The 25,000-nt window shown below is 45.5% G+C and overlaps 1 protein-coding gene across 2 annotated transcripts in view; it reads right to left on the bottom strand.

The window, feature by feature from the left end:
- snta1 (syntrophin, alpha 1) overlaps positions 1 to 24,977 on the bottom strand; it is a 31,018-nt gene extending 6,041 nt beyond the window's left edge. Inside the window, exons 1-2 of one of the 2 annotated variants that reach the window (XM_060068709.1) lie at positions 24,604 to 24,977; positions 17,333 to 17,518 (exon numbers count right to left, since the gene is read on the bottom strand). In XM_060068709.1, the coding sequence (XP_059924692.1) occupies positions 17,333 to 17,518; positions 24,604 to 24,886 (469 nt within the window). In that variant the 5' untranslated portion in view covers positions 24,887 to 24,977. The remainder of the gene's footprint in view (positions 1 to 17,332; positions 17,519 to 24,603) is intronic. The other variant, XM_060068708.1, reaches the window with a different exon arrangement.
- Between the last annotated feature and the right edge of the window lie 23 nt (positions 24,978 to 25,000).

Below are 25,000 nucleotides of genomic sequence, written 5' to 3'. Positions count from 1 at the left end.
ATGCAGAGATGATAGATTGGACAGGAATACGAAGAAAGAGCGGCAGCCGGAGAGATGTAAGACTTGGGGGGGGGGGGGGGGGGGGATGATTTGAGCTGTCGAGCATCATGCATGATCAGCATCTCCAGTCAAACTGTTCAAAGTCTGCGATTCCGCTTTCAGAAATCTCTCAAGACAAGATTCTTGTCACCTTAGAAGGATCATGTTGCTGTTGTCTCGCCGAGCAAAACCACTCTCTGATAAAGACACCAGACCACAGTCACAGGGGACATTTCAGCAGGCAGGCTTTTGATCATTGAAATGCAGTCGCGTGTTCCTGTCAAGCGGTACGCTGTAGCTCCGTGTCGGGGAGAAGAGCGGTTCAACAAAACGACTCGCAGGAAGAAAGAGTGGCTGTTGGTATGTTGTGGATTTTAATTTAAAGCCCGACATTTTGCAACACACACACACACACACACACACACACACACACACACACACACACACACACACACACACACACACACACACACACACACACACACACACACACACACACACACACACCACCCACAGACAGAGGAGCCAAGAGCTGGGTAAAAATAGCCCTGAGGAAACTGCAAAGCAGGAGGCTTGAGGCGAAAGGCCTAGCTCTGGTTTCACCAGTGGAGCGGAGAAGAACGGCTCTCTCTCCGTCTCAAGCAGCGCAAAGCCCTGGGACCGCAAGTCTCAGGCAGGAAGAGCAGCTCCAGCTACCTCCAGTCACCTCAGCGTGAACACACACCCCCCCAGTCAGCCCACCGAGGCCCCCGGTCGTTTGACCCCGTTAGTCGGTCAATAAGGCAGGCGACCGGCAGGTCAGTCGGTCAGCCCCGTTCGGTGAGTGGGGCAGTCAGTCAGCAAGTCAGTCGGTCAGTGAGTCAGTCGGTCAGTAGCTCTGGCTCCAGCTCAGACTGCAAGAAGTCCTTCAGCCACCCACTTCGATTTTCCATGCGCTCACACAAGAACGTGTGGTCAAGGCGTAGTTTTCAATGAAACCTATTTTATACCAGACATGAATTAACATGGGACAGACACACAGTACACACGATTCCCTCTGGGATTAGGAGGGTCATCTGTATCTGGGCACCGCATGCTTTGAACGTTTATCAGTTACACGGCGAGGACATGTCAATGACGTCCGCAATACTTTCCAGTTGTTATCTGACCCAAACCGGTTTACTTTCATACAGCGATGACGTCATCAGGGGCGAAAACATGGCGGGCTGAGATAAGCTTTGTTTTCCAACCTCTGCCTTTACCCTATACCTCAGCAAAATCTGTGTGTGCGTGTGGGTCGGTAACGGTATCTGTGTGTGTGTGTGTGTGTGTGTGTGTGTGTGTGTGTGTGTGTGTGTGTCTATGTGGAGGGGGGGTTTTGGGGTAAGGTTTTGGGGGTGGGGGGGTATTGATTATTATGCAGCACAATTATCGCCAAACCCTGGTTAAATATAATTTGTGATGTTCTGTTTTGAACTCCCGGACTGCCCACACACAGGCTTGCCCTCCTTGACATTAGATATAATAATGTTAAGTATCTCGAGGAGTCAGCAGAAGATCCTTCATCTGTCTTCCACTGCAATAACATCATCCCTGCTGAAAGCCCCAAACTCTCTCTTGAGATAGTTATATCTTCTCTTTCTTTTATATTCTCCTTTTCACTCTTCACTCACATTTTCCCCATCTCTTATTTAAACTTCAGTACCATCCAATTTAATCCCTGCAATTCTAAACACATTCTACCGTTAGCAACCAACCGACCAATCAACATGTCTCTGTGCACATGCATGTATGAGCTGCAAATCTGTGTCTCTCTCTCCTTGGTCAAATTCACTTCAGCTTAACACTAACATCTAAACAACCACCATGACGGTTGCTTCAGCAACTGGTCCACAAACTCCCAGGGTCTTCACACAGGAAAGAAACACAGTTCACTGACGCGCACGCATACACACACGCACACGCACACACACACACACACACACGCACACGCACACACACACACACACACACACACACACACACACACACACACACACACAGACAGACAGACAGACAGACACACAGACATACACACATACACACACAGAGACATGCACACACACCCGCTGGGTCCGGGGCATTTAAGGCCTCAATGACCTTTAGTTCTATGTCTGTGTAATAGATTACCTACGGACATCTTTATTAGCCATGTCAAGTATCCCAGAATTAAGCTAGATATATGTTCCTGTTTTTGCCAAAACATGATTTCACCAAAACTGTGTCCAAACAGGTAATTTATTTGCCCAATCAACCAAAAGAAACATCAACATTATGATTGTTTTAGTTGAGAAGAAAATCTGTTAACTTTTAAGGCATAATTTATGCAAATCGTGTATATTATATTATGTAACATGTTTGACATTGTTCCTGCCCCTAACCTATCCCTTGTTGCAGCTACGACTTTGAAGCAACATTGAACGTTCTAGTCTAAATGTTCACGTCTATAATTCGTTGCTAAGCCAAGCTATCCCTGTCCTGGCACCAGCAGGTCATACAGGTAGCCGCCTCGGTCCGGACCCCAGCCAGGGTCCTGGTGGACAGGGTGGATTTGGGGGTCTGCCATGCGTCCTTGGGTGTGTAGTTGTGTACCTGGAATCTGTGAGAGATTCTTTCTTCCCCCTCGTATTGATAGCAAGAGGACATCCTGTTCCTCCCATCGACTCATGTTTCCTTCTCTATCATGGTAGAGGTGTTACAAAGCAGTCTGGCAACACAAGGTGACTCCAATATAGCACCCAGTCCAAATATTCATCACATCAGAAAAAGGAGACTGGTGGGAAGTTGTACGCGTCACAATTTGAAACTATGAATGTATGATCAATCCTATAGAGCTTTAAGGTAAAGATGAACTCAAATTAAGACTGTTACATAGCGCTCAAATCCACGTTTAACGTTGGGAAAATGGGTAATTTTGCTGAAAATACCCCAAATTTCCCAGTTGAAAGAATCCCACGCACCGGTTGACCTAAAGGGTTTCCCCCCCCTGGGAAGGTGGTTATTAGGGTCTGTCTCACGTGTCACCAGCATAAACTGATGTGTCCTTGAATCCTGTTGGTGTGTGACAAGGCTACGCTATCAAGTACAGCCTGGGCTGATCCTTCCCATCTTAATGGCTTCATTTTGGATGGATATGCCTGTTTTAAATCAAATGAATGCGAATCAATGTTAGCCTGTTATTTAAACGGAACCAGCGAATACTGACCATGGGATTGGGCCAAGATGATAGCGCCTTCAGTAGCGCAGAGTCATTGCTTTTGCAGTGCAGTTCATAATGGCAAACGTGGAATCAACAAACGGGGTGGGGTTGACCGAGGACTGGTGATGGTTACATCTGAACATGGGAGAGAGTGAGAGCGCGGGGAGGGTCAAACGACTCTTATTTACCAGCTAATATAACTCAAAACCATGAAGTTTTCCGCTTCAAAGAGGAGAGCAACTTAATCCCACAGGACAAACGCTTCTCCACTGAAGAAAAGTAGGCTACATTTCCCCAATTACAGTCATCACTGCGTGTCTATGTGTACGTGCATGCATGCGTGTCTGTATTTATGCGTTTGTGTGTGGGCGTGGGCGGGTGTGCGTTTGGGTTTGCGCGTGCGTATGTGTGTGTGTGTTTCACTGCTTTTATTCTTGCATTGAAATCAAATCAAACAGAGCAGTAAGGAATATAATAAAACATAAATTCAATAGCATGAGTTTCATATTCTAAAGAGGACATACAGAACACAACGTCTGCCTGTTCGGATCCTGTTGGTGTTTTCCAGATTACAGTTGCCAGGCCTACACTGATCCACGCATTAACAATCACAGGCCATTGCTTTCAACCTCCCTAGTATATGGAAGGGAGGGAGCAAGAACCAGAGAATCTGAAAAAGGGGAAAAGGGCAAGAGAGAGAGGGAGAAAGAGAGAGAGAGAATGAAAGAGTGAGGGAAAGAGAAAGAAAGAGCGAGGGAACGAGAGTGAAAGAGAGAGAGAAGGATAGAGTGAGCGAAAAAGAGAGAGAAGGAAAGAGTGAGGGAAAAAGAGAGAGAGAAAGCGAGAGAGAGAAAGAAAAAGAGTGAGGGAGAGAGAGAGAGAGAGAGAGAGAGAGAGAGAGGGAAGGAAAGAGAGAGAGAGAGAGAGGGAAGGAAAGAGTGAGGGAAAGAGGGAAGGAAAGAGTGAGGGAGAGAGAGAGAAAACAGCTAAGCTCAATTCAACCAGAAACGCTGTCATGATTACTGGTGGCGGCACATTCAATGCAGAGCTAAAATTAGACCAAGATGCCACCGTTATTACTTTAGCTTATCTGGCTGCCAGTGGAACTATTTTTCACATATCGTTTGTGTGTGTGTGTGTGTACACATTTATCTGTTTGTTTGCAAGAGAGAGAGAGAGAGAGAGAGAGAGAGAGAGAGAGAGAGAGAGAGAGAGAGAGAATGAATGAGTCGGAGTGCGTGGACATGTGAAGAGTTTCTTTGCCTTGGCTGCAGAATCCCCAGCTAAGCTTTTCTCACTTAAGTCTTTTCACTGAAACTCACAAATCATGACCTTACATTTCAGGCCAATTCAGTTTTATTTGATTCACTTAGCTCAGCTTTTAAAAGCCTTGTAAATTAAACAGCATTGAAACTGTTGCTCTTGTGTTTGGAGGTTAAGCACCCAATACCGGGTCGACCATACCAATAAACAACAGTGTAAAGCAACATGTTTCGTCGTAAAACAGTTTAATCACTGCTGCATACATCTGCACACATCCTAGCCCACATGGCTTCTTCCTCACACATGCGTGGACGGGCACAGACACACAAAAGTAAAGTTAGGAATGCAGAAGGAAAGGAAGGAAGAAAGACAAGAAACAAAGGGGAAACAGGATTGAAAAAGGATGAAATATCGAAAAAAGTAGATAAATGGTCGCTCGGATAGAAAGGAGTCATTCACTGTTGCTCATCTATGCTGCATGCAGAACAGCCTAACAGGCAAAGACGCATGCGAACACACACACTAATGCACACCCACACAGAGAAATCTCTCTCCATCTTGCATACACACGCCCTCATGCACACACGCAAACACACACATACGCACACACACACCACCGAAGTGAATACCCTCTTGGTAACTGTGGGAGCCCATGGAATGTCCTTTCATTGGCCGGCGAGTGACCTGGAAAGCATGCTGTTGGCTCTGGGAACCAAGTCCGCCCTGAAGGCTAAAGCAGCCCCCACACACTCACTCAGCAAGACACACAGAGACACACACGACAGACAGTGTACCTAGCGATGTATCCACATGTAGATACACTGCTCACTAGACCGTGATGTCCCATCTCTGAAAGGTGGACCGTCTCCCGGCTTGAGAAATCAAGTGCGATGGGGGACATTACGTCCCCTGGTGACATTTGGAATTAAATGGCATGCCTAAATGCGGTGCGTGTGTGTGTGTGTGTGTGTGTGTGTGTGTGTGTGTGTGTGTGTGTGTGTGTGTGTGTGTGTGTGTGTGTGTGTGTGTGTGTGTGTTGTATTCTGGTGTTTGTGTAGGTGAATTGCATTTGAATTATTGATTTTCTTCAGCTTTATTGTCATTGGAAGTAGTGTGAGTGTCTTAGGAGGAGTGTGTTGCATGTGCTGCCAGTACGTACGTCTGTTTTGTGCGTGTGCGTGCGTGTGTGCGTGCGTGTGTGCATGTCAACGTGGGCGATGCACTATCCTATTCAAAGTTTCTGTTGTGAGCTCTGGGATTATTAAACCCCTAGATCTCCATCCCCTCTGTGTTCCACTGATTAATGTCTGCATCAATCTCTGGCTGAGAGGGTATGGGGGGAGAGAGAGAGAGAGAGAGAGCGAGAGAGAGAGAGAGAGAGAGAGAGAGAGAGAGAGAGAGAGAGAGAGAGAGAGAGAGAGAGAGAGAGAGAGAGAGAGAGAGAGAGAGAGAGAAGGGGTGCATATAAAGGAAAGACTTACTACACATTTCCAATGGGTTTAGTTAGGTTCATCATCCCTATGGCCCATCTCATTAAAAATGTGGACAAATGCCAACCCAAGGGGATAACGGAGAGGATGGACAGGAGCGAGAGAGAGCGAGAGAGAGAGAGAGAGAGTGCAAGAGAGAGAAATAAAGGAAATAGCTGGCGAGGTTGTGTATGAGAGAGACAATGGGAGTTAGTGAGCGAGTGAGAGACAGAGCAGATGAGAGAGAGAGAGAGAGAGAGAGAGAGAGAGAGAGAGAGAGAGAGAGAGAGAGAGAGAGAGAGAGAGAGAGAGAGAGAGAGAGAGAGAGAGAGAGAGATATGGTGGTGATCGGAGGACACTGATTCAGACACATAGTGCCATTGCAGCCATTTGAATACTTTGCATATCAGGACTTACACATATGTCTGAAAGCAGCTTATGTCTCAAAAGAGTGAATTATCCTAATCCAACGAAGTGAAGGACAGCTGATCAAGATCTGATAGAGGGGTGTGGAATGAACATAACCTTCCAACACAAAGATTGCCACATTGTTTCAACAACCCACCTCCGATTGCGAGGGAGAGAGAGAGAGAGAGAGAGAGAGAGAGAGAGAGAGAGAGAGAGAGAGAGAGAGAGAGAGAGAGAGAGAGAGAGAGAGAGAGAGAGAGAGAGAGAGAGAGAGAGAATAAGAGGGAGAGGGAGATGAACAGGTATGTATCAAGATATTTCTTTCTGTAATCCGCTGTGCAACTTGTGAATTTCATTTTGAGGTCATTTCCAGACGCAGCGGTATGCAAATTAAAGTGATGGAGCAATCTGCCCTGCATTCTAATAAAGAAGTTGCTGTTGCCACTTTTGCAGAAGCCAATGTTATAAAGTTTTCACAGCTAGCCTTAAACACATAAATAATTGCACGGGAAGTCAATTGCTTGTTGGAACCGCTTACATTAGCACACACACACACACACACACACACACACACACACACACACACACACACACACACACACACACACACACACACACACACACACACACACACACACACACACAATGTCACCTGCACTCTGTTTGAGTTAGACATTATTTAACACCATTGGGAAAATGGATGCATCTAACAACAAAGTCTGCTCACTACTTCCCCCTGACACATAGCAAATTGTGCTAGACCTCTGTAGTTGTAGGTACAACAGCTATTTTGTTGAACAACCTCTGAAGCAGGGGCCCCTGATGGGGGGGGCCGCGGGGTGCGGAGAGGGCCCCGGGTTAAGCAAAGCTGACAGCATGGAGCCTTAACCATGGTTCACTAGAGCCAGAGTGTTGTTTTACTAGAGCAGGGGTTGAGGGGCTAGGCTAATCTGCTCCCCACGCTCCCACACCACACAATATCTTCACAGACCAACAACTCCCATTAGACAAACAACAACAACAACAACATAGAACTAAAAATAAATAAATAAATAGAAACCACATCCCACGAAAGACAGGCAGACCGACAGGAAGGAATGTCAGGCCCTCCATAGAATAGATCAGCATAAAGGAAGTAGCGTAGTACAAGTACAAAGCCCTAATTGGTTTTCTATAAGGAATAGCCCTGCTTTGTGAACATGCTACATGGCTACGTAGATGCTAGTATGTTATCGGTCCTCCGTGATTTTACTGCTGCTTACTGGCGGTGCAGCCCCGAAAGTTTCATCAAGCTAAATCTTAAATTCATACCCGATACATAAAAAGTCAACTTTGACAGACAGCAATGCAGTGCAGTGTTTGGACCAGGGCGGGGGAGTGGTAATGTTACTGCTATCATTACAGCTGACAACAACAAATTGGCCGGTGGACGGATAGTTGTGGTACACGAATGATGTGTGTGTAGCTTACAAACATTAGGAATGGGTTTCTTTCAATGCATATTAAATGGCATGCAAAATGGAAGCAGCCAAACACTCACACCCACATGCACCCGGCCACATGCACACATGCGCACGCACAGACACAGACACAGACACAGACACAGACACACACACACACACACACACACACACACACACACACACACACACACACACACACACACACACACACACACAGTGGCGGAGAATGTGAAAGACAGCCAGGCAGGGGAAAACAGCGAGAAGCAGAGAGAGAACATGGGGGTGAGAAAGTTGGAGCTCACACTCTATGATAGTTTATTGTAATGTGCTTGGACTAACACGGGAGTCATTCAAAGGATAGGAAGAAAGCAAAGCATGGGCGGTTGTCACTCACAGCAGTATATTAAACTTCTTCCTTATAATATACTGTAATAAAAAGCCAGTGCCAATGTTCCCCCGTCTTGATTTGAATAATGATTGAAAAAAGACCAGCATTATCTGCTGTTTTTGAGTGGGTATATCAAAAGAGTGCTATATTCAGTGATTTCAAAGTGCTGCAGTCGAAACAAAATGACTAATAATGGGATGAATTAAACAGCTGGGGGATACTTGTACTTACTTACTGGTTCAGAGGCAGAGGGAAACGACGTGGGGGGCTTTTGCGATGGCGGCCCTCCCACTGCTCGGGTCAGACATCATTATTTATACTTCTTTTTTATCGACAGCAGGCTCTATCGGCTTATGAAATGCACCCCAAATGATATGCCTCTAAAACAGATCAGAGAAAAATCACTGGAAAGTTAATTAGACAAGTATTCTAGGGTTATGGTATAAACTCAGCGATTACAAGAGGTGTTGGGGATAAATGTGTGGTGGTATTTCACTATTTTTTTACCACTTCTGTCCACCTCACTCCATATCGGCTAGACTTTATTGTGTAACCAAAATACTACGGACGCCTCAATATATGGTCAAAACAAATGACAGTAAAGCACAACACCAATTGTTAATACAATTGCATAATAAATCATTTGTGTTAAGGTAAAGGATGCACACTTGGATGGCTGCATGTACTGTGGGCTACAATAAGGGACCATGGGAATCAAATGCAATTCATGTTGTATCGATAATGGAGCCTGACCAGTGCAGGCACCGTCTCATTACAATAAGCCAGAACAGTAATACCCCTTATCTGAACGTCCAGAGGTCGGAGGATCTTTCAATTTGTTCCAAACTGACCCGGGCGAGATCCCCCGCACTCTCGCCTTATTCCCTGCTTCGGACAAACTGATTTCCATCCTGCTACCCTTCCCTCACCTCCTCAACCCCTTCCAACTATACTCCGCCTCAGACAGAAATATAAAAGAGGAGCCTCTGAAACTAATGAGAATGTGTAAGGAAGGAGAAGTCTGGAGGTGGCTGAAACTTGGGGGGGTGGAGGGAGGGGGGCTGTTGGAGTGGGCGGGGCCACGGAGGCCATCCAGGAGGTGAGAAGGTTTCATTTCTAAGTGATGATTATGCTGCCATGAGAATGGGGTTGGAGGAGTTTTAATAAAGCGGGCGGTGGGGTAAAGCCATGAGGCCGACATAGTTATCATGATGTAACTCATTTCACTACTCCACCCAAAACGGAGCGTAGCCCACTCCACCACCATGCCCTATTATATTCGAGGATGACACATTTCAACATGAAAACACTTAGACTAAACAGTTGACTTAAGGTGAAAGCAGGGTTTATTCATTTCATACTTTTGTCCCGCATAGTTGCTGTCATCGCTGCTGCAAAGCCAGTGTCTTCTGTGTTTTGTAGACCATGCCAGAATAAAGACATGCACACGGACACGCACACACACGCACACGCCTGTTGCATGCACACACACACACACACACACACACACACACACACACACACACACACACACACACACACACACACACACACACACACACACACACACACACACACACACACACAGGCAATTAAATGTGACAGGCAAGTCATATCCAGAACAATTGAAGAAGAGGAATGCTAAAGAGACCTATACTCCTACTGTTTGCCTTTCAACTGCTCTGCCCGGGCTGCGTTCACTGTGGTTTTGTCTCAGCAGGACTATTCCCCACAGAACAATGTAATTTAATTATCCAGCAATTAAACAAAGTACAGTCAGTTTGGGAAAATATGTAAAATAAATTAATAATGAAAGTAAAGTGATAGATATAAATATATATGTATTAGCGATGAAAGACTGCAGCTGAGCGTAGAAGAATAAGCCTGACATATCAGACCCACTTCCCCAGTGCAATATTAATACATATGTAACCACTCTCATCATGGGGGCCCTCAGAGGGGGGGTGACGGGACACACACACACACACACACACACACACACACACACACACACACACACACACACACACACACGCGCACAGAGCAAATTTCATTCAGAGAGCGGTTGCGGAGGATGCCAGCGAGCAGGGCTGGCAGACGAGCAGATGGATTAGGGGAACCTCTTGAGCCCGTTACACAGCAGCAACGCGCTGCTCATGGCACTGAGAAGATGTGGTGTGATGGTGCCGGGAGAAAAAGCAAGCCGGCTGGCACCCTGCTGGGCTCTTAATCACCCCCTCACCGCAGCGCAGCCGCTAGGCTACATAGCCGCCGGGCCATATAGCTGCAGGCCCTAAATGAGGGAGGGGGGGGGGGGGGGGAGTCAGAGCCAGAAAATAAGGGGACTCCAAGATGGGCAGGGACTCGATAACTTAGTAATCAAATACAGCGGGGGAGGAGGATCTGTGTGTGTGTGTGTTTCTGTCCGCATGCATGTGTGCGCGTGTGACTTTGGGCAAAGACAGATCATTAATAAGAAAAGCGACGACAATATTAAATAGCATCAACAGAAAACTTTTAAACGATGACATTTTTTCTTTATACAAACCACAAGTGAACCATTAAACCTCAAGGACAAGTCTGACCGCCATCTGGTTAGCTGTAGCCTCAATGACATCAGGATGTGAAATGTGGTGGAATGTTTCATTTATAAGAGAGATTCATAGCATGGTGTGAATCACGAGGCAGCCATCCGATTGGCTGATCATTTGAATATTGCCCGCCTCCGGTAAAGTGAACCTCATTTCGCCCCTGAATACATTTTAACGGTTATAGCATGACGAGCAATTCACTGTGTTGTTGACATTGTTGAACTTCACCACAACCTCTCGAGCTATCCATCAAGAAGGATATTGAATTACTGGTTCCCTGACTTTGAAGACTTTAATGAATAGTCCAGAATGAAAAGCAATTTGAGTCCCTCATCCACTCATCGACAGTGATCAATACTTTTAAATGGAGTAAGATGTTAGTCTCCATTATGCCATCGATTCAAACCGAAGAATGTTTTCAAACAGGTGTGAAGACATTGGATCGGATGTCATGGATGTTTAACAGGGTAGCCTTGCTGTAGTTGTATCTTAAAGTGCATTCAATCAAAAGCAACTTGAGAGCCCTAAGATGATGCAAATGGTCAAACAGACATGATATGTTTTAATGCTGCAACTTTTCCACATGCTTTAAAGTTCTGCATCGAGCTAATACCCTATGGCGAATACCTCAGTCTAAATCTATCTGACCCAGAAAAAAATTAAAAAGAGAGAGAGAGAGAAGAGAGAAAGCAGGAGAGAGGCAAAGACAGACAAGGAGAGTTGGTGCTAGCTGTGGGGGTTACCTCATTTGGGGTGCTGACAAATCATTTCACTGCTCAGATTTAGTGCAGATCAAACCTCATATCACCCTAAACATTCCCGACACACGCAATGCTGCTGGCACTTGAAAAGTATTCGTATTTGGACACAGAGCTTGATATTCCAGGGAGTCATGGGAGTCAAAGCTACCAGGAAAGTTACCCTCATTTGACTCAATGGAAGTTCCTTAAGTTATCTATAGTATGTAAGTAGATATATAAAACATATGTATTTTTTTTTTATGTTTTAAGTGGTCTCGCACACACTTTTAGACTTTGCACATGTCAATAAATCCCCTGTTGGCTCCTTGCATAACAGTCCAATTATTGGTAACGGAAAAACTCAGAGGGACTCTGGCTAGCATGCCATAATGTCGCAACGCAAAGCACACAATGTACAATCACCACTCGCTCAAAGAACCCTTTATTTCTAGACAAGGGAATGTCTACAACCCACACGGCTCCGCGGTTAAGCCCTGCCTAATCTCATGTGTCTGTTCATGGGGCAGGGGCCAAAGCGACCCTAATGAAAAGGACAGAGCCAGGGCACAGAGAGAGCGAGAGTCCGAGAGAGAGAGACACACAGAGAGACAGAGGGAGAGAGAGAAGGAGAATAGTGATAGCCTGGCTCATTAGATGCTTTGGGTTCTTGGCTGAGGGCACTGGAACACTTTAATGCTCCCAGCAACCAGCCCTCCCTGTCTTGCTCTTTCAAAGTATCTCTTTCAGTCACACACTGATGCAAGCACACACACACACACACACACACACACACACACACACACACACACACACACACACACACACACACACACACACACACACACACACACACACACACACACACACACACACACACACACACACACACACACAAACGTATATGTACATATTCCTATTATGACCCCTACATAAAGTAGTGAAATTATCATTGGATTCAGGCTGACATTCAGCCTGATAATAAGCCTCGTTATACAGAGATGGACCCAGCCACCATGGGTTCCCTGCCCTCCTAATCAAACTAACAAATAAATACCCTTATATATGCCCTTATAGGGCTCTGAATGCTTTGTTTCATACACACTGACACAAACTGAACGGTTTGGAAGCTAACGTTTTCGCTAACACAATAGCATGTGAGCTAGTCATCGCATAACACCGATGATGAGACTAAAATGCTAAGTAACAACAGTTTGTCTTAGGTTTTATGTTCTGTGGAATCTGAAGAGAAGTCAAGGAGAGGGGATCATGCATAATAACTTAACACCATCTTTCAAGGGTGGAGAAGTCCTGGTTAACGTCCATCACAGAGGCACAGAAACCCCTTCCTTCTTTGGCCTCCGTGCCAAACAGCACACAGTGTACCAGCATTATTAATCCAACAGCGAAAGTAACAGACACATGCACTCACTCACAGAGAAAGACAGGCAAATACTTGCAAAAAAAACCTTTTTTTCTCTCTCTCACACTCCCTTCCCATGCTCTAACAGCCCAATATATACACCCGTGGCAGCAGTATTGAATTGACTAGTTGACATTTTAAAAAGTACAATTCGCCCAGCTACTGCCACATGCACCCATGCATGCACTTATGACCAATCACGTGCACGTCTTTCTAATGTCATCCCTGTATGCTTACATCCCATCCTGAGCACCATGTGTGTGTTTGCGCAGGCCTGCTGTGCAAGTTTGTGTTTGTGTGTGATGAATATTTATGCGCATGAGTGTGTGTGTGTGTGTGTGTGTGTGTGTGTGTGTGTGTGTGTGTGTGTGTGTGTGTGTGTGTGTGTGTGTGTGTGTATCCCTGTGTGTGTGTGTATGCATGACCATCAGACTGGTGGTTGTCCAGGGAACGGTTCAACCATTCAGCCAGCCAACTGGTCCCCTGGTTGCAGTGTTACCCTCTGCAGTAATGGAACGGGTCCGGTCTGCTTGACTGGCTGGCTAACTGGTGGCAGTGATGAATGGTGTTTCACTCCGGGGTAGAATTCCAAATGGGTCCCAAGAAAGCACACTTGGCTAGTTCAAAGGTCACACAAGACATGTTCCCGTCCCTGGAGACATTTATGTGTGTGTGAGAGAGAGACGTTAATGTGTGTGTGAGACATTTATGTGTGTGTGAGACAGAGAGAGAGACAGAGAGACAGAGAGAGAGAGAGACAGAGAGACAGAGAGACAGAGAGACAGAGAGACAGAGAGAGAGAGAGAGAGAGAGAGAGAGAGAGAGAAATGCAGTTTATGAGTTTTGTAGTTTAGAAATTGGTGGATCACCATACTACTGCCAGCAGGAGATTGGGGGACAACATTTTATAATAGCGGGTTGAGAAGCAAATACCGGTGTAATTTTCATAAATTTCCCTTCTCGGACTACGGATTAGGGTGAGAAAATACCTTAACCTTGCATCACTACTATGGTGGTATCCAAATAATAGTATTTACAGACTCTGAGGGTATTGGTTACTGTGCACAGACTGAGACACACTGTATATCACAATTACAACTCTCTCATGACCTCACTGGGTGTGGCATTTCTTTGGAAAATAATAACCAACAAGTCCCCACTGTCTTTCTCTTGACTACACTCACCTTACGTGCACACAAACACACATTGACTCGTCCACACACACAAACAAACATAGACACACTCATGTGCGCACATGACTACATACACAGATACATTTACAAACACACACACAGATACATACAAACTTTTGTCCACACACACAAACACAAACATATTCACCCATAAATAGAAAGAGAGAGAGAGAGAGAGAGAGAGAGAGAGAGAGAGAGAGAGAGAGACACACACAAGTATGCACTTGGGCAGAAGCACACATTTTTTCAAAAGCACAATCACACACACACACATAAACAGACGCACACACACATTGTAAATGTCAGTGGCCGGAAATGAGGGTGGCTGTGGCTTTACGGTTTCATCTTCCCTGTTATATTTATCTGACCCCATTAGGTGTTTACAGTGTCTCTTCATCTCGCACACATTGATTATTCCATCTCCATGTTGATAGAGTAGGGTGTGCAGAGGAATACAGACGGGACGAGGACGAAGTGTATTCATCGTGTGGCCGGCTGAGTGATCCCCCCCCACCCCGCCCATGGAGGGGAAATGCAGAGAGAGCTGGGAGACGTACCTGAGGTCACAGCCATGTCACATGAACCCCAACGCTCACTGCTGATTGGTTCGGTTCCGTTCCAAGATCAATGCTGATGTCCAGGGCATGCGTGGGAAGGATGTGGTGCATATACACTGGTTTTTGGTTCCTCTCGATGAGGTTTGATGTGAACAGTAAGTTTTATCCAGCGGAAGCACTTTGGATCATTATTTAGACTTTGCTGAGCTCTGTGTGAGACAACAAGATGGTTCCGGTGCTGTGACAACTGCTGTAGCGACCGCACATCTTGTGTCAGCACGCTGTTTATAAATAGATCTTTGGTTGATCATTGCATCCTGACGTCTTCATTCTTCACACGTGGACATTTTTTAATTGGCCAAAATATCATTAAAAACCATACACTGAAGGACTCTGGAGGTAACATCTTGGTGGTATCTATGTGTGTATGTTCGCATGTCAGGAATGCGTCTGATCAATTACGAGATCATTCATTTGTACAAATGAACATGGAAACATAATCCTCAGCACTCAAAGTTACACGTGCCGGTACTTGCAGCCTATGTTGTTTGAGTTGCCAATCCTTAATGATGAAGAAAGTACAAAGATGCATCTATGTAACTCTGTGGCGCCTCACCCAGACTGACTCAATCAAAACAAGAGCAGACACTCCCGCGCACACACGCATGGGTGTGAGTGCACGGGCATGCACGTCTCTTAAGGAAGACTGCACTCCCTGAGGTCAAGGTGGAGGGAGTGGGTTGATGTTGGAGTTTTGGTGAGTTGAGGGTGCGAGAATGAAGCCGTGAAACGGTTTCAGAGATGGTGGATCATTGCACACCGCCAGTGGAGCTGTCTTGATATCAAACATTGTGTGTCTGGAGTGTGGGGATGGTGCAGTGATTTCCTCTGACTGTACAGCACACATTGCATCTGCAGCACCAGGCCGGCATTACCCAAGCACCCCCCCAAACCACCCCACCCTTGTAACCATGGTTTCATAACAACCATGTGGTAAGAAAAGCATTCTGCGTTTTCCGCAAAGGGTTTTAATTGATGAACCAGCATATAGCTGGTTCATCAAAAAAGCTTATAGAATATGTGAACATGCAGACCCAAGGGTCCCATCGGTTAGGAGTGACCTTAGATAGACATAACCCAGATCCACATTTTGTGTGTTCTTGTGTTTGTGTGTGTCATTGTGTGTTTGAGTGCATTTGGGTGTGTGTTGTTGTGCATGTGTGTGTGTGTGTGTGTGTGTGTGTGTGTGTGTGTGTGTGTGTGAACATAGGATGGAACTTTGGTCTGTCCGTTAGAGACTGAATATACAGATCATAAATAGAAAGATTGAGCGAATTGTGTAAAAACTGAATAATTTGTGCTTTTGTGCAGCCTACTTTAATAATTCCAACAAAAAGAAGAAGTAATCTTCCATTCTTTGTGAAGTTGTGCAAATGGCTATGATGCAATCCGTTGGCAAGCAATCTTCATCTTTAATCTGTGTAGGCTGCCAAGTTACAGTTACTAAAAGCCACACACCTGACTTCATCATTCATACACACACACACATGCACAAACACACAAAGACACACTAATAAATGTTACATTACTCTAAAGGTAATACCAGGGAGAAGAAAAGAGAACGAGTAAAAGGGCGGTGAATAAGAGAGATCTGAAGGGTGAGATATTAGATCGCAGTGGGTGAATGTAACCGTTTGAGAGGGAACTTGGGGCGTGAGACAGTGTTCAGACCTCCCTCTCTGTGAGGTCTCTCTCCCACGCCTCTCTGTTCCGACACAGAACGGAGAGATATTCACGTCAGACGTGTTGGATGCCCGGAAAGGAATCATTAGCATGTTCAATGCATGTGTGTGTGTGTGTGTGTGTGTGTGTGTGTGTGTGTGTGTGTGTGTGTGTGTGTGTGTGTGTGTGTGTGTGTGTGTGTGTGTGTGTGTGTGTGTGAAAAAAAAAGTATGGTTTATGCTTGCTGTTTGAAATGAACTCATTTGCATGATTCAAGGTAGTTTAGAGATCAAAGATCTGACCAAAACGCTACAGCTCATCATATTGGACCCAAAAGGATAAGGTAGAGACCCTTATCTAAATATGTGCTTCAGTTTTCTGAGTGAATTTAACAGTACACAGCAGTAGTAGTATTTATCCTGAATATGCTTCTCTCTGTCTTTCTGTCTAGTCACCTCTATGCAAGTAGCTCTGGAGCTGTGTGTCTCTTGTTGGTCGAGACGGGATTATTCGTCCCACTTTGGATTTTACATTTCCCAAGTGCTTTCAAGTGCTTAATTATCACTTCAAGTGTGAACATCACCCTGGGACCTTCTTCCAATGGCACGCCAGCACAAACAATACAAATCCGAGTCACGGTACGAAGTAGAAGTCAATAATAACTCTACAATTATGTTTGTATAATAGACGTGTAAAGGACATCTCTGACAATTAGTTATTCGCCCTCGTATCCGGTTGGTCCACAGTTTATAGAAAAAATCACATCACTGTACCACAGTACCCCTTGTAGCCATGGGATCCGGCTGGTGCACAGACATCCCTGTGCAGTACCACTCGTGACCATTGGGGGGGGGGGTCTTACCTTCGAGGATGACCTCCTTGCCAGTCTTCTTCAGGGCCTGCACGGCCTCGTCGTGCGTGGCCTCCCTCAGGTCGTAGCCGTTGACAGACAGGATGGCGTCGCCGACATACAGGGCCTCCGTCTGGTCGGCCGCCAGACCCTTGAAGATCTTGGAGATGAGGATTGGCATCTTGTTCTCTTTGCCCCCTGCAAGGTGACAATATGCGTTTCACGGTGAATAAGCAATGAATGTTGGTTGGTTGGTCTTCAAGCACATTTCCAAGCAAACGCATTGAGTAAACAAATGTATTTTAAGGATAAGATTGGTATATTGTCCTTAAAATGTATGCTGACAAAGGATGTCCTGAAGCAGAAATCGTTTTAAAATATTTAAAATATTTCACTGAGGACTGAGCAAGAAAACCAATAACACCGATCACCCGTAAACAGTTTGGCCAGCAACCAAAGTTTCGTATTGCTACCAACAATGCAGCTCCACACCGGGGACTCTTTGTGTTCAAGCACAGCCTTCTACTGTTGGCCGGGCGGGTCGGTGGGACCCAGCAGAGGTGAAAAGACATTGATTCGATGCTGTGATGGTAGTTATGGAGAGACAATTGAAATGGGCCGACTAACAACCAGCCTCTGAGCACACTCTGCTCAGATGCCGAATTTAATATGGATGTGATTACAACCGCCTTCTTCACAATACTTAATAAACTTTGATGTAACATTTTGTTTAGGTTTATGGTTAAGTTTAAATTTAAGTTAACTGATCTCTTTCTCCCCATTTGGCCGTTATGAGGAACTGTGTCATTTAAAGTAGAAGTGGACTTGAGAGTAATAACGTAATCCTCCACATTTGTTAGATCTACCTGTATCATGTCTAACCTGCTCAAAGTGCAGATTAGGATGGAGGCAGACTGCTGCTCCTGTCTTACCCCCACAGATATTCTTGCAGTTTCTGCTTCCACCGCTATTCAGCAGATATATATTGTCAATAATGTCTACTGCCAGTTGGACTCAGCCCTCAGGCCACTGAGGAATCGTCCAAAAGGGGTTTCAATCACATTCATTTTGAATACATTTTCCAGAGGTTGCCACCTCCTTTTTTATACCTTTTTGCTTTAATTCATGTATTCTCCTTCAGAGACCAGAGCGAAATAAAAGGGTAGAAAATGAAAATCTTGGACTGAAATACTATTTCCACTGCATTTTAATCATCTAGCCCCCATCAGGTTAAGATGCGCCGAGCCAGAGGTGGCTCCCACTCCTCCCCCGCTGCTTGTGAAGGGTATGAGAGGGTATGAGTATGAGAACATTTCTGCTGGTCATTTCCCTTGATGCATTTGGAATAATTAAGTACACTATAAGATTTAGGATGCTGAGTTTAGAGTTTGAAATAGTGGCCTTTATGGGTACAAAGCTAGGTATAAGGGTACGTTTAGCTAAAGGGTTTGGTGTAGTTAATGTCAGGGTAAGGAAAGCAATGCATCATGGAAACTGACCACACGGATACGTGTGTTTGGTTACATCCTTGCTACTGACTTGATCAAGGAGGCCCATGGGCACATTGGGTCCTCCTCTAGTCTGTAAGGTCGTCATGGTGGATCAGAGCTCCATGTCATCATACCTCATACACCCAGTATGGTTGTATGAGTACCAGTAATATGGGTCTGTTCTTAACCGATTTTACAGAATTCCCTGTTTGATATTTGAAAAAGAAAAAAAAAAAGAAATGTACATGCAAGCCATTTCACCCTAAGGACAAACAGGATTCAGAGCTTCATCCATCAGGGAATATAGACCGATCACATTCCTTTCAGACCGGCTATTTGCTCTTTTCCCACATGAAGAATGAAAACAAACGAGGAATGAGAATGAGGTAAACAAGCAGGTGTCACCCAGCAGAATACATTATAACTCAATAACTTTGATTAAAAGTGCAGTAATACTATACTGACACGGGCATGCTTTTTGCTGTTAAAGTTGGATGTGGGTGGATTTCCCAACTATCGATTTCCCTGTGAAATATTGGTCCTATAAAAACATGACACCCCTCCTCCACATTTCCATCCAGATAGAGGAGCCGCCTTAAAAGCTGCTGACGGTACGATTCAAGAGTACTTAAGAGAGAGAGCAAAAAAGAGAGGTAGGGTTTTGAGATAAACCACCCCAAGAACACCCCTCATTCTGTGCTCCCTCCTAGTGGTGCATATCACGCACGGTTGATTGACCGGTCAGATGGATTCCCCATAGGGATCTGGGAAGAGGTTGTTCATAAATGAGCCGGGAGTGGTCTAAAATCGGAATCAGCTCCTACAGGGGCAGATAGTGATGGGTACCGTAACCCGGTATTAATCAGGCCTCAGGCTTAATTATTAAAGACTGTAGTATCGACAAGCTCCGACGTCCAGTACTGCAAGATGTATTCGTGAAAAATTAAGGAAATGGATTTGCCCCATGCATTATCGCATGGGGTAAAGGATTGTGGGAAGTCTCGAGTGCCTGCGACGGCTTGCGGCCCATTAAAGAGGCGGAACAAAAGTTTCACGTTTTAGTTAACGTTATGTAAATGAATGTGGCGAGTGTTGGGCCATGTGATTCGACGTTCGACCTTTACTGAAACTTGACAGACCATACAGACGGACCAGAAACGTTCCTGGTTTTAAGCACTTCCATCAACAACGTTGCAACTCCCATAAACAGCAACTAGGGGCGCAACTAGGGGCGCAACTAGGGGCGCAACTAGGGGCACAACTAGGGGGCACAACTAGGGGGCACAACTAGGGGGCACAAGGCGGTGCAACGCGTTGTCAATTGCTATGCATGGCGTCTGGTCGGCTGGGTCCTAGGCCAGACGAGCCAGGGAGTGCTGCGTTCTTTATGTTTAAGAAGCTCTTTTATGTGCTTCTTTAAATAACAATGGAATCATTAGTAATATAAGACTGAGAAACGCTTAACAAACATAGGCTATACAAACATCATTTCACAGCCTGAGTCTGAAGGCATTTTACTATTTTAATGCTCCTCTCTAATGCGTGTTGATTTTTTCGTGCAAAAATATTTTATTATTTCATCAAATGGATTCAATTTATACTCACATATTGTTATATTCAATTGACACATGGATAAGGACAAAGCTGTACTGATATACTGATAGTTTCTAAAAGCTACGCACACTGCTTTACAGTACGATATTGTAGTGCTAGCTCACACTAGATCTTTGGGATTTCAACCATGGCACTTAAACACCTCGCTAAATGGCCACTGAGGATTAACAATAAAACACTGAAACAGGGGGAGAAAGAGAATACTGACAGGTGAAAGTCTCCTGTTTTCTGAACGACTTCTACTAAAGTGCTCTCCCAGCACATCCCGTTCTGTCAACACACCAATCACACCTCCCTTTTTACTGGAAAAGGGACGTCACGTCGTCCTATGGGGCCCACCAAGAAGCTATATTAAGGGGAATGAATACATGCATGCATACGTTGGGAACAAAAGCACCCTGGTTAATGGTGAAAGTGGTGACAAATTGAGGCAGGCCTGACACAGGTGTCAGCATGACACAACACCGCTTAAACACGAAAGGGATGGCGGTACGCTTTACCAGTAATTTGAATCCGCAATGCAATTGAATTGAATAGGACAATGGCCTTTGCTTTAAGGATGCAAGGCTTTAAGGATGCAAGGCTATATACAAGTTCATTGTGCAGGTCAATAACTGATCGTTAAGCGACATGAGTGCATTACTTACAAGAACACAATAACCTTTTTTAAACCCAATTCTCACCTGAAAGTATTAAGTTCCCTCCTTAAATACAAAATAAAATCAAGAATGGTGTAAACAGCCCCTAACATCTGTGTGCATTTTTACCCACTTCGATCCAACTCTCTCTCTCTCTCTCTCTCTCGCTCTCTCTCCCCCCCGCTCCATCCAATCCTGTAAACTCTTCCAGATCTCCGCTCTGCTCCCACATCCCTCCTTCCTTCCATCCTCTTCCTTCCTCTCTTCCTTCCAATCCCCGTCCTGCCTCCATCAATCCCTGACTCCCTCCCTCGCGCCAACTTTAGATGTCCAACAGAGAGCTGTACAGTAGGGCTGGCAGAATGCCACTCAGAGGTAGCAAGAGAGGAGGGTGGGGGAGGGGGGGGTGTGGGGGGGTCAGACGGCCCGACCTGACAGGTGACGGGTGAGTGATGGGCGCACTTGGTGTGTGATGCAATTAATTAGGCAATTACGCGTGAAAATGGAGTGTTTGTTGTGACACGTCTTTATGTGGAGGAATTTGCATGTTTAGCAACTTGCACTAGCTAGAGAGCCCAGACGCTGGTGGCTATGGAATACTTTGACAAAGTACTCCGAATTATCACAAGTATTATAAGACCTTATCTTATATATTGTCTGGCTGGACATATATATACAGATAGATATAGATAGATATAAAGTTAAGCCTATAGTTAATTGTCTGAACATATACCACACTGTATCAATCAGACTTTTAATTGCATCAACTGACAGCTTTAAATAAGGCTGCATAACTGCCATGGTTGCCATCGGTGACCCCCAATCATACTCTATAGAGAATAAATAATGTGTAACCCAATGCATGCTAGCAAGTCAGTCAACTTTGCAGACATCATGTTTAAATGTGCACAGAGAATGTTCATTTCTAATGGACACCTGTGTAATAGTTAGATAATGAATAGTCTGAAATGTGCTCCCAGGTCAAGCATGACATGTTTGCAGGAGCCTTCACACCCAGCTTCCAAGTCTACTCCTTAAATTTAGACGCTAGAGTGAAGGTCAGATGCCTCCATGTCTTATGTGTGTGTGTGCGTGCGCCTGTGGGTTCCAGTGTGTGTGTTCCTGTCTGTGTGTGTCTGTGTGTGTGTTGTCTGTGTGTGTTCGAATGTGTGTCTAGTGTGTTCCAGTGTGTGTCTGGTGTGTTCCAGTCTGTGTGTGTGTTTGTTCCAGTGTGTGTGTGTGTGTGTGTGTGTGTGGTGTGTGTGTGTGTGGCGACGTGGCGTGCATGTGTTTTCCCAAGCAGGGGTGGGCTCCCTAAAATTAAACCCAGTGGAGAGCAGGACTGGCAGCCACATAGCTTTCATCCTTGGCCAATGACAACTGCCTGCTGTGGACTGCTACTCTCAGCTGTTCACATTGTGGTGGGTCAGCTAGCCCACCAAGAGCCCCCCACCCCCCCCCCCCCCCCCCCACCCCCCACCCCCCGCCCCCCCACCCCCCGCCCCCCCGACACCGCTTCACACTCTGGGGGATGTTCTCCCTCACTCACTCATTCCTTCCCCCTTTCTTTCTTTCCCTTTCTCTCTTTGTTTCTCTCTTTCCGTCCTTCCTCCGTTCCGTCTTCCCTTCCTTTCTTTCTTGATTTTCAACTTTCTGGCTTGCTATTCAAGTCCCTTTGTATGAATCAGCTTCTTCTTCCTCTGTGCGTCTGCCTCACTCCTTCAACCCCTCCTGTTGCTCCCACTCCGGCTCTTGCTCAGTGCCTTTGAACAACCGGCGGTGGTGACGCTTTCACTTCAAAGAAATAATGATCTTCTATTCTCTATTCTTTTTTTTACAAAAGCCTCTAATTTGCACAGAGCTGGACGGCGCGATTGTGTCATTAAGCGTCTTCCTGTGTTGTTCAGGAGGTACGGCGGCTAAAATTAGCATGTCCGCCGCCAACCGTCTCCACAATGAGGCAACTTTGCATCATATCTGCGGCACGAGGCAGAGTTGCCCGTCAACCCGGCCCGCCTTCCCCTGGCAGTGGGCCAAGAAAGAGGTGACAACTAGTCAATACACAGATAGACTACAGACCTTTCAAGGTGGGCAAGCTTTTTAGACAGACACTTAAGGATGCCTGAATGTGAGGTGTCCTCCCAATCTCACATGGCACACAAACAATGCACCCACAGAGGGGGGGTGACGGGAGACACACACACACACACACAAACATACACTCACGCACGCACACACAGACACACAAACACACATACACTCACGCATTGCAAACACAGACAGACACACCCGCACGCACACGCACATGCAAACGCACACGCCCGCACACACACACACACACACACACACACACCACACACTTTTGTATATGCAGAACATAAACATAAAGCAGCTGGAAAGATGGTGCAAATGCTCACCCCAACAGCCGTCCTCTGTGTTGATTATATCCATCACAACCACAACAAACAGGAACTATACAAACTATAGGCCTATGTGTCTACCTTGTTATTACACAGTAAGGTTACACCCATATGCAATATAAAGCAATTTGAAGAAACTCGTCATATGTGCTCAGACAGATTTAGAGAATACACATCTACAGCTTGCCTCAAATAATTAATTCAGAATACTATAACCGAAGGGCAAAGAAAAACACACGCATATTTAATGCCTTTACACATAGCTGCGGGGCAGGCGGCTTTGTGCACGCCATGTGTGAAGAAGGAGTTTGTTATTCTTCCCTTGCAGGCTTCCGTGTGAGATCATCTCTGAGATAGCTACCTGTTGTTACAGGTGAAAGAAAGCCCTTTCATCAGCCCCTAAACCCACTACACTGCAGAGAGCACAGGTATGGAAGATAGGCCACTACACATATCCTGTCCCAAGTGTCTTCCTAAACAATAGCAATGACAGTGGAGGGGTTTCTCACATATTACAATAGAACTATGTGGCCTACTTTCTGAACAGTTTTTGTTTTACTGCTGCAGCTGTATTTGTGCTATATCTAACGTTATTTTAAAGCATATCCATTTTTGTAATATGAACATGGATTGGGGACACAAACACACAGATATATTTAGGGGCCTATATTTTTATAAAAGTATAATATATTCATTTATATATAATTGCAATAGATAATAGTTTGACGAGCAGAATATAAATCAACAGAATATAAAGAAGCATGGCGTTGGGTTCTCTGGAGGTTAGTTGGTAGTTTACCCTACAGCCATTTCCTGGGACTGAAAATGCTCCACGGTGAGATAACTGAGAAAGAATCTCAGCTGTCAAATCTTTTTGTGCCAGTATAAACAACGCTGCCGCATATGGTCGCAAATAACAGCTTTGACTGCAGGAAATTAGACAGACGAGCGCGCTATGTCGCACTTTGGTGAGCAACTATTTAAAGTTGACTGCTCTCCGAGACGCCGTCTCGCCGTCGTCGGATAACTCAAACTTCATTCAAACTCGGCAAACGCCGTCGAACTTGATTTAACAACGGTGTTTTCAATTCGCTCGTATTTTTTTTTTTCGAGTTGCTTACCTTTGATACTGATCCCAAGTCCTCCAACATCTTGTTTGGTGACCCGCACGGTGCGTTTCACGTTAGTGATTGTATCTGGTACTGGGGACAAGCTGAGGTTCGGGGGGTCACCGTTCACGGCACCGACGGGAGTCTGGTTGGGTTTCACCGAGTCTTCGTTCACCTCCCCGGGGCTTATGGTTAAAGTATCGTCGCTCAGCGTGGCCAACACCCGGATCCAGCGGTCCACGGTAACTCGAAGTTCCAACAGTCCCGTTTTCTGTGCCTTCATCGCGGCAGCCATGTTCAACGCATTCCTGGAATAACTCTAGACGGGTTGGCAGTCCTGTAAAGAGATAGGGGTGGGGAGATGGTAGGAAGGGGGGTGGGTGCATACACCCCACCTTCTCTCTCTCTC

Source organism: Gadus macrocephalus, chromosome 13 (assembly GCF_031168955.1).
Source record: "Gadus macrocephalus chromosome 13, ASM3116895v1".
NCBI classification, from domain to species: Eukaryota; Metazoa; Chordata; class Actinopteri; order Gadiformes; family Gadidae; genus Gadus; species Gadus macrocephalus.
Note: the sequence above shows the minus strand (reverse complement) of the source record. Positions and strands in the feature narration are given on the sequence as shown.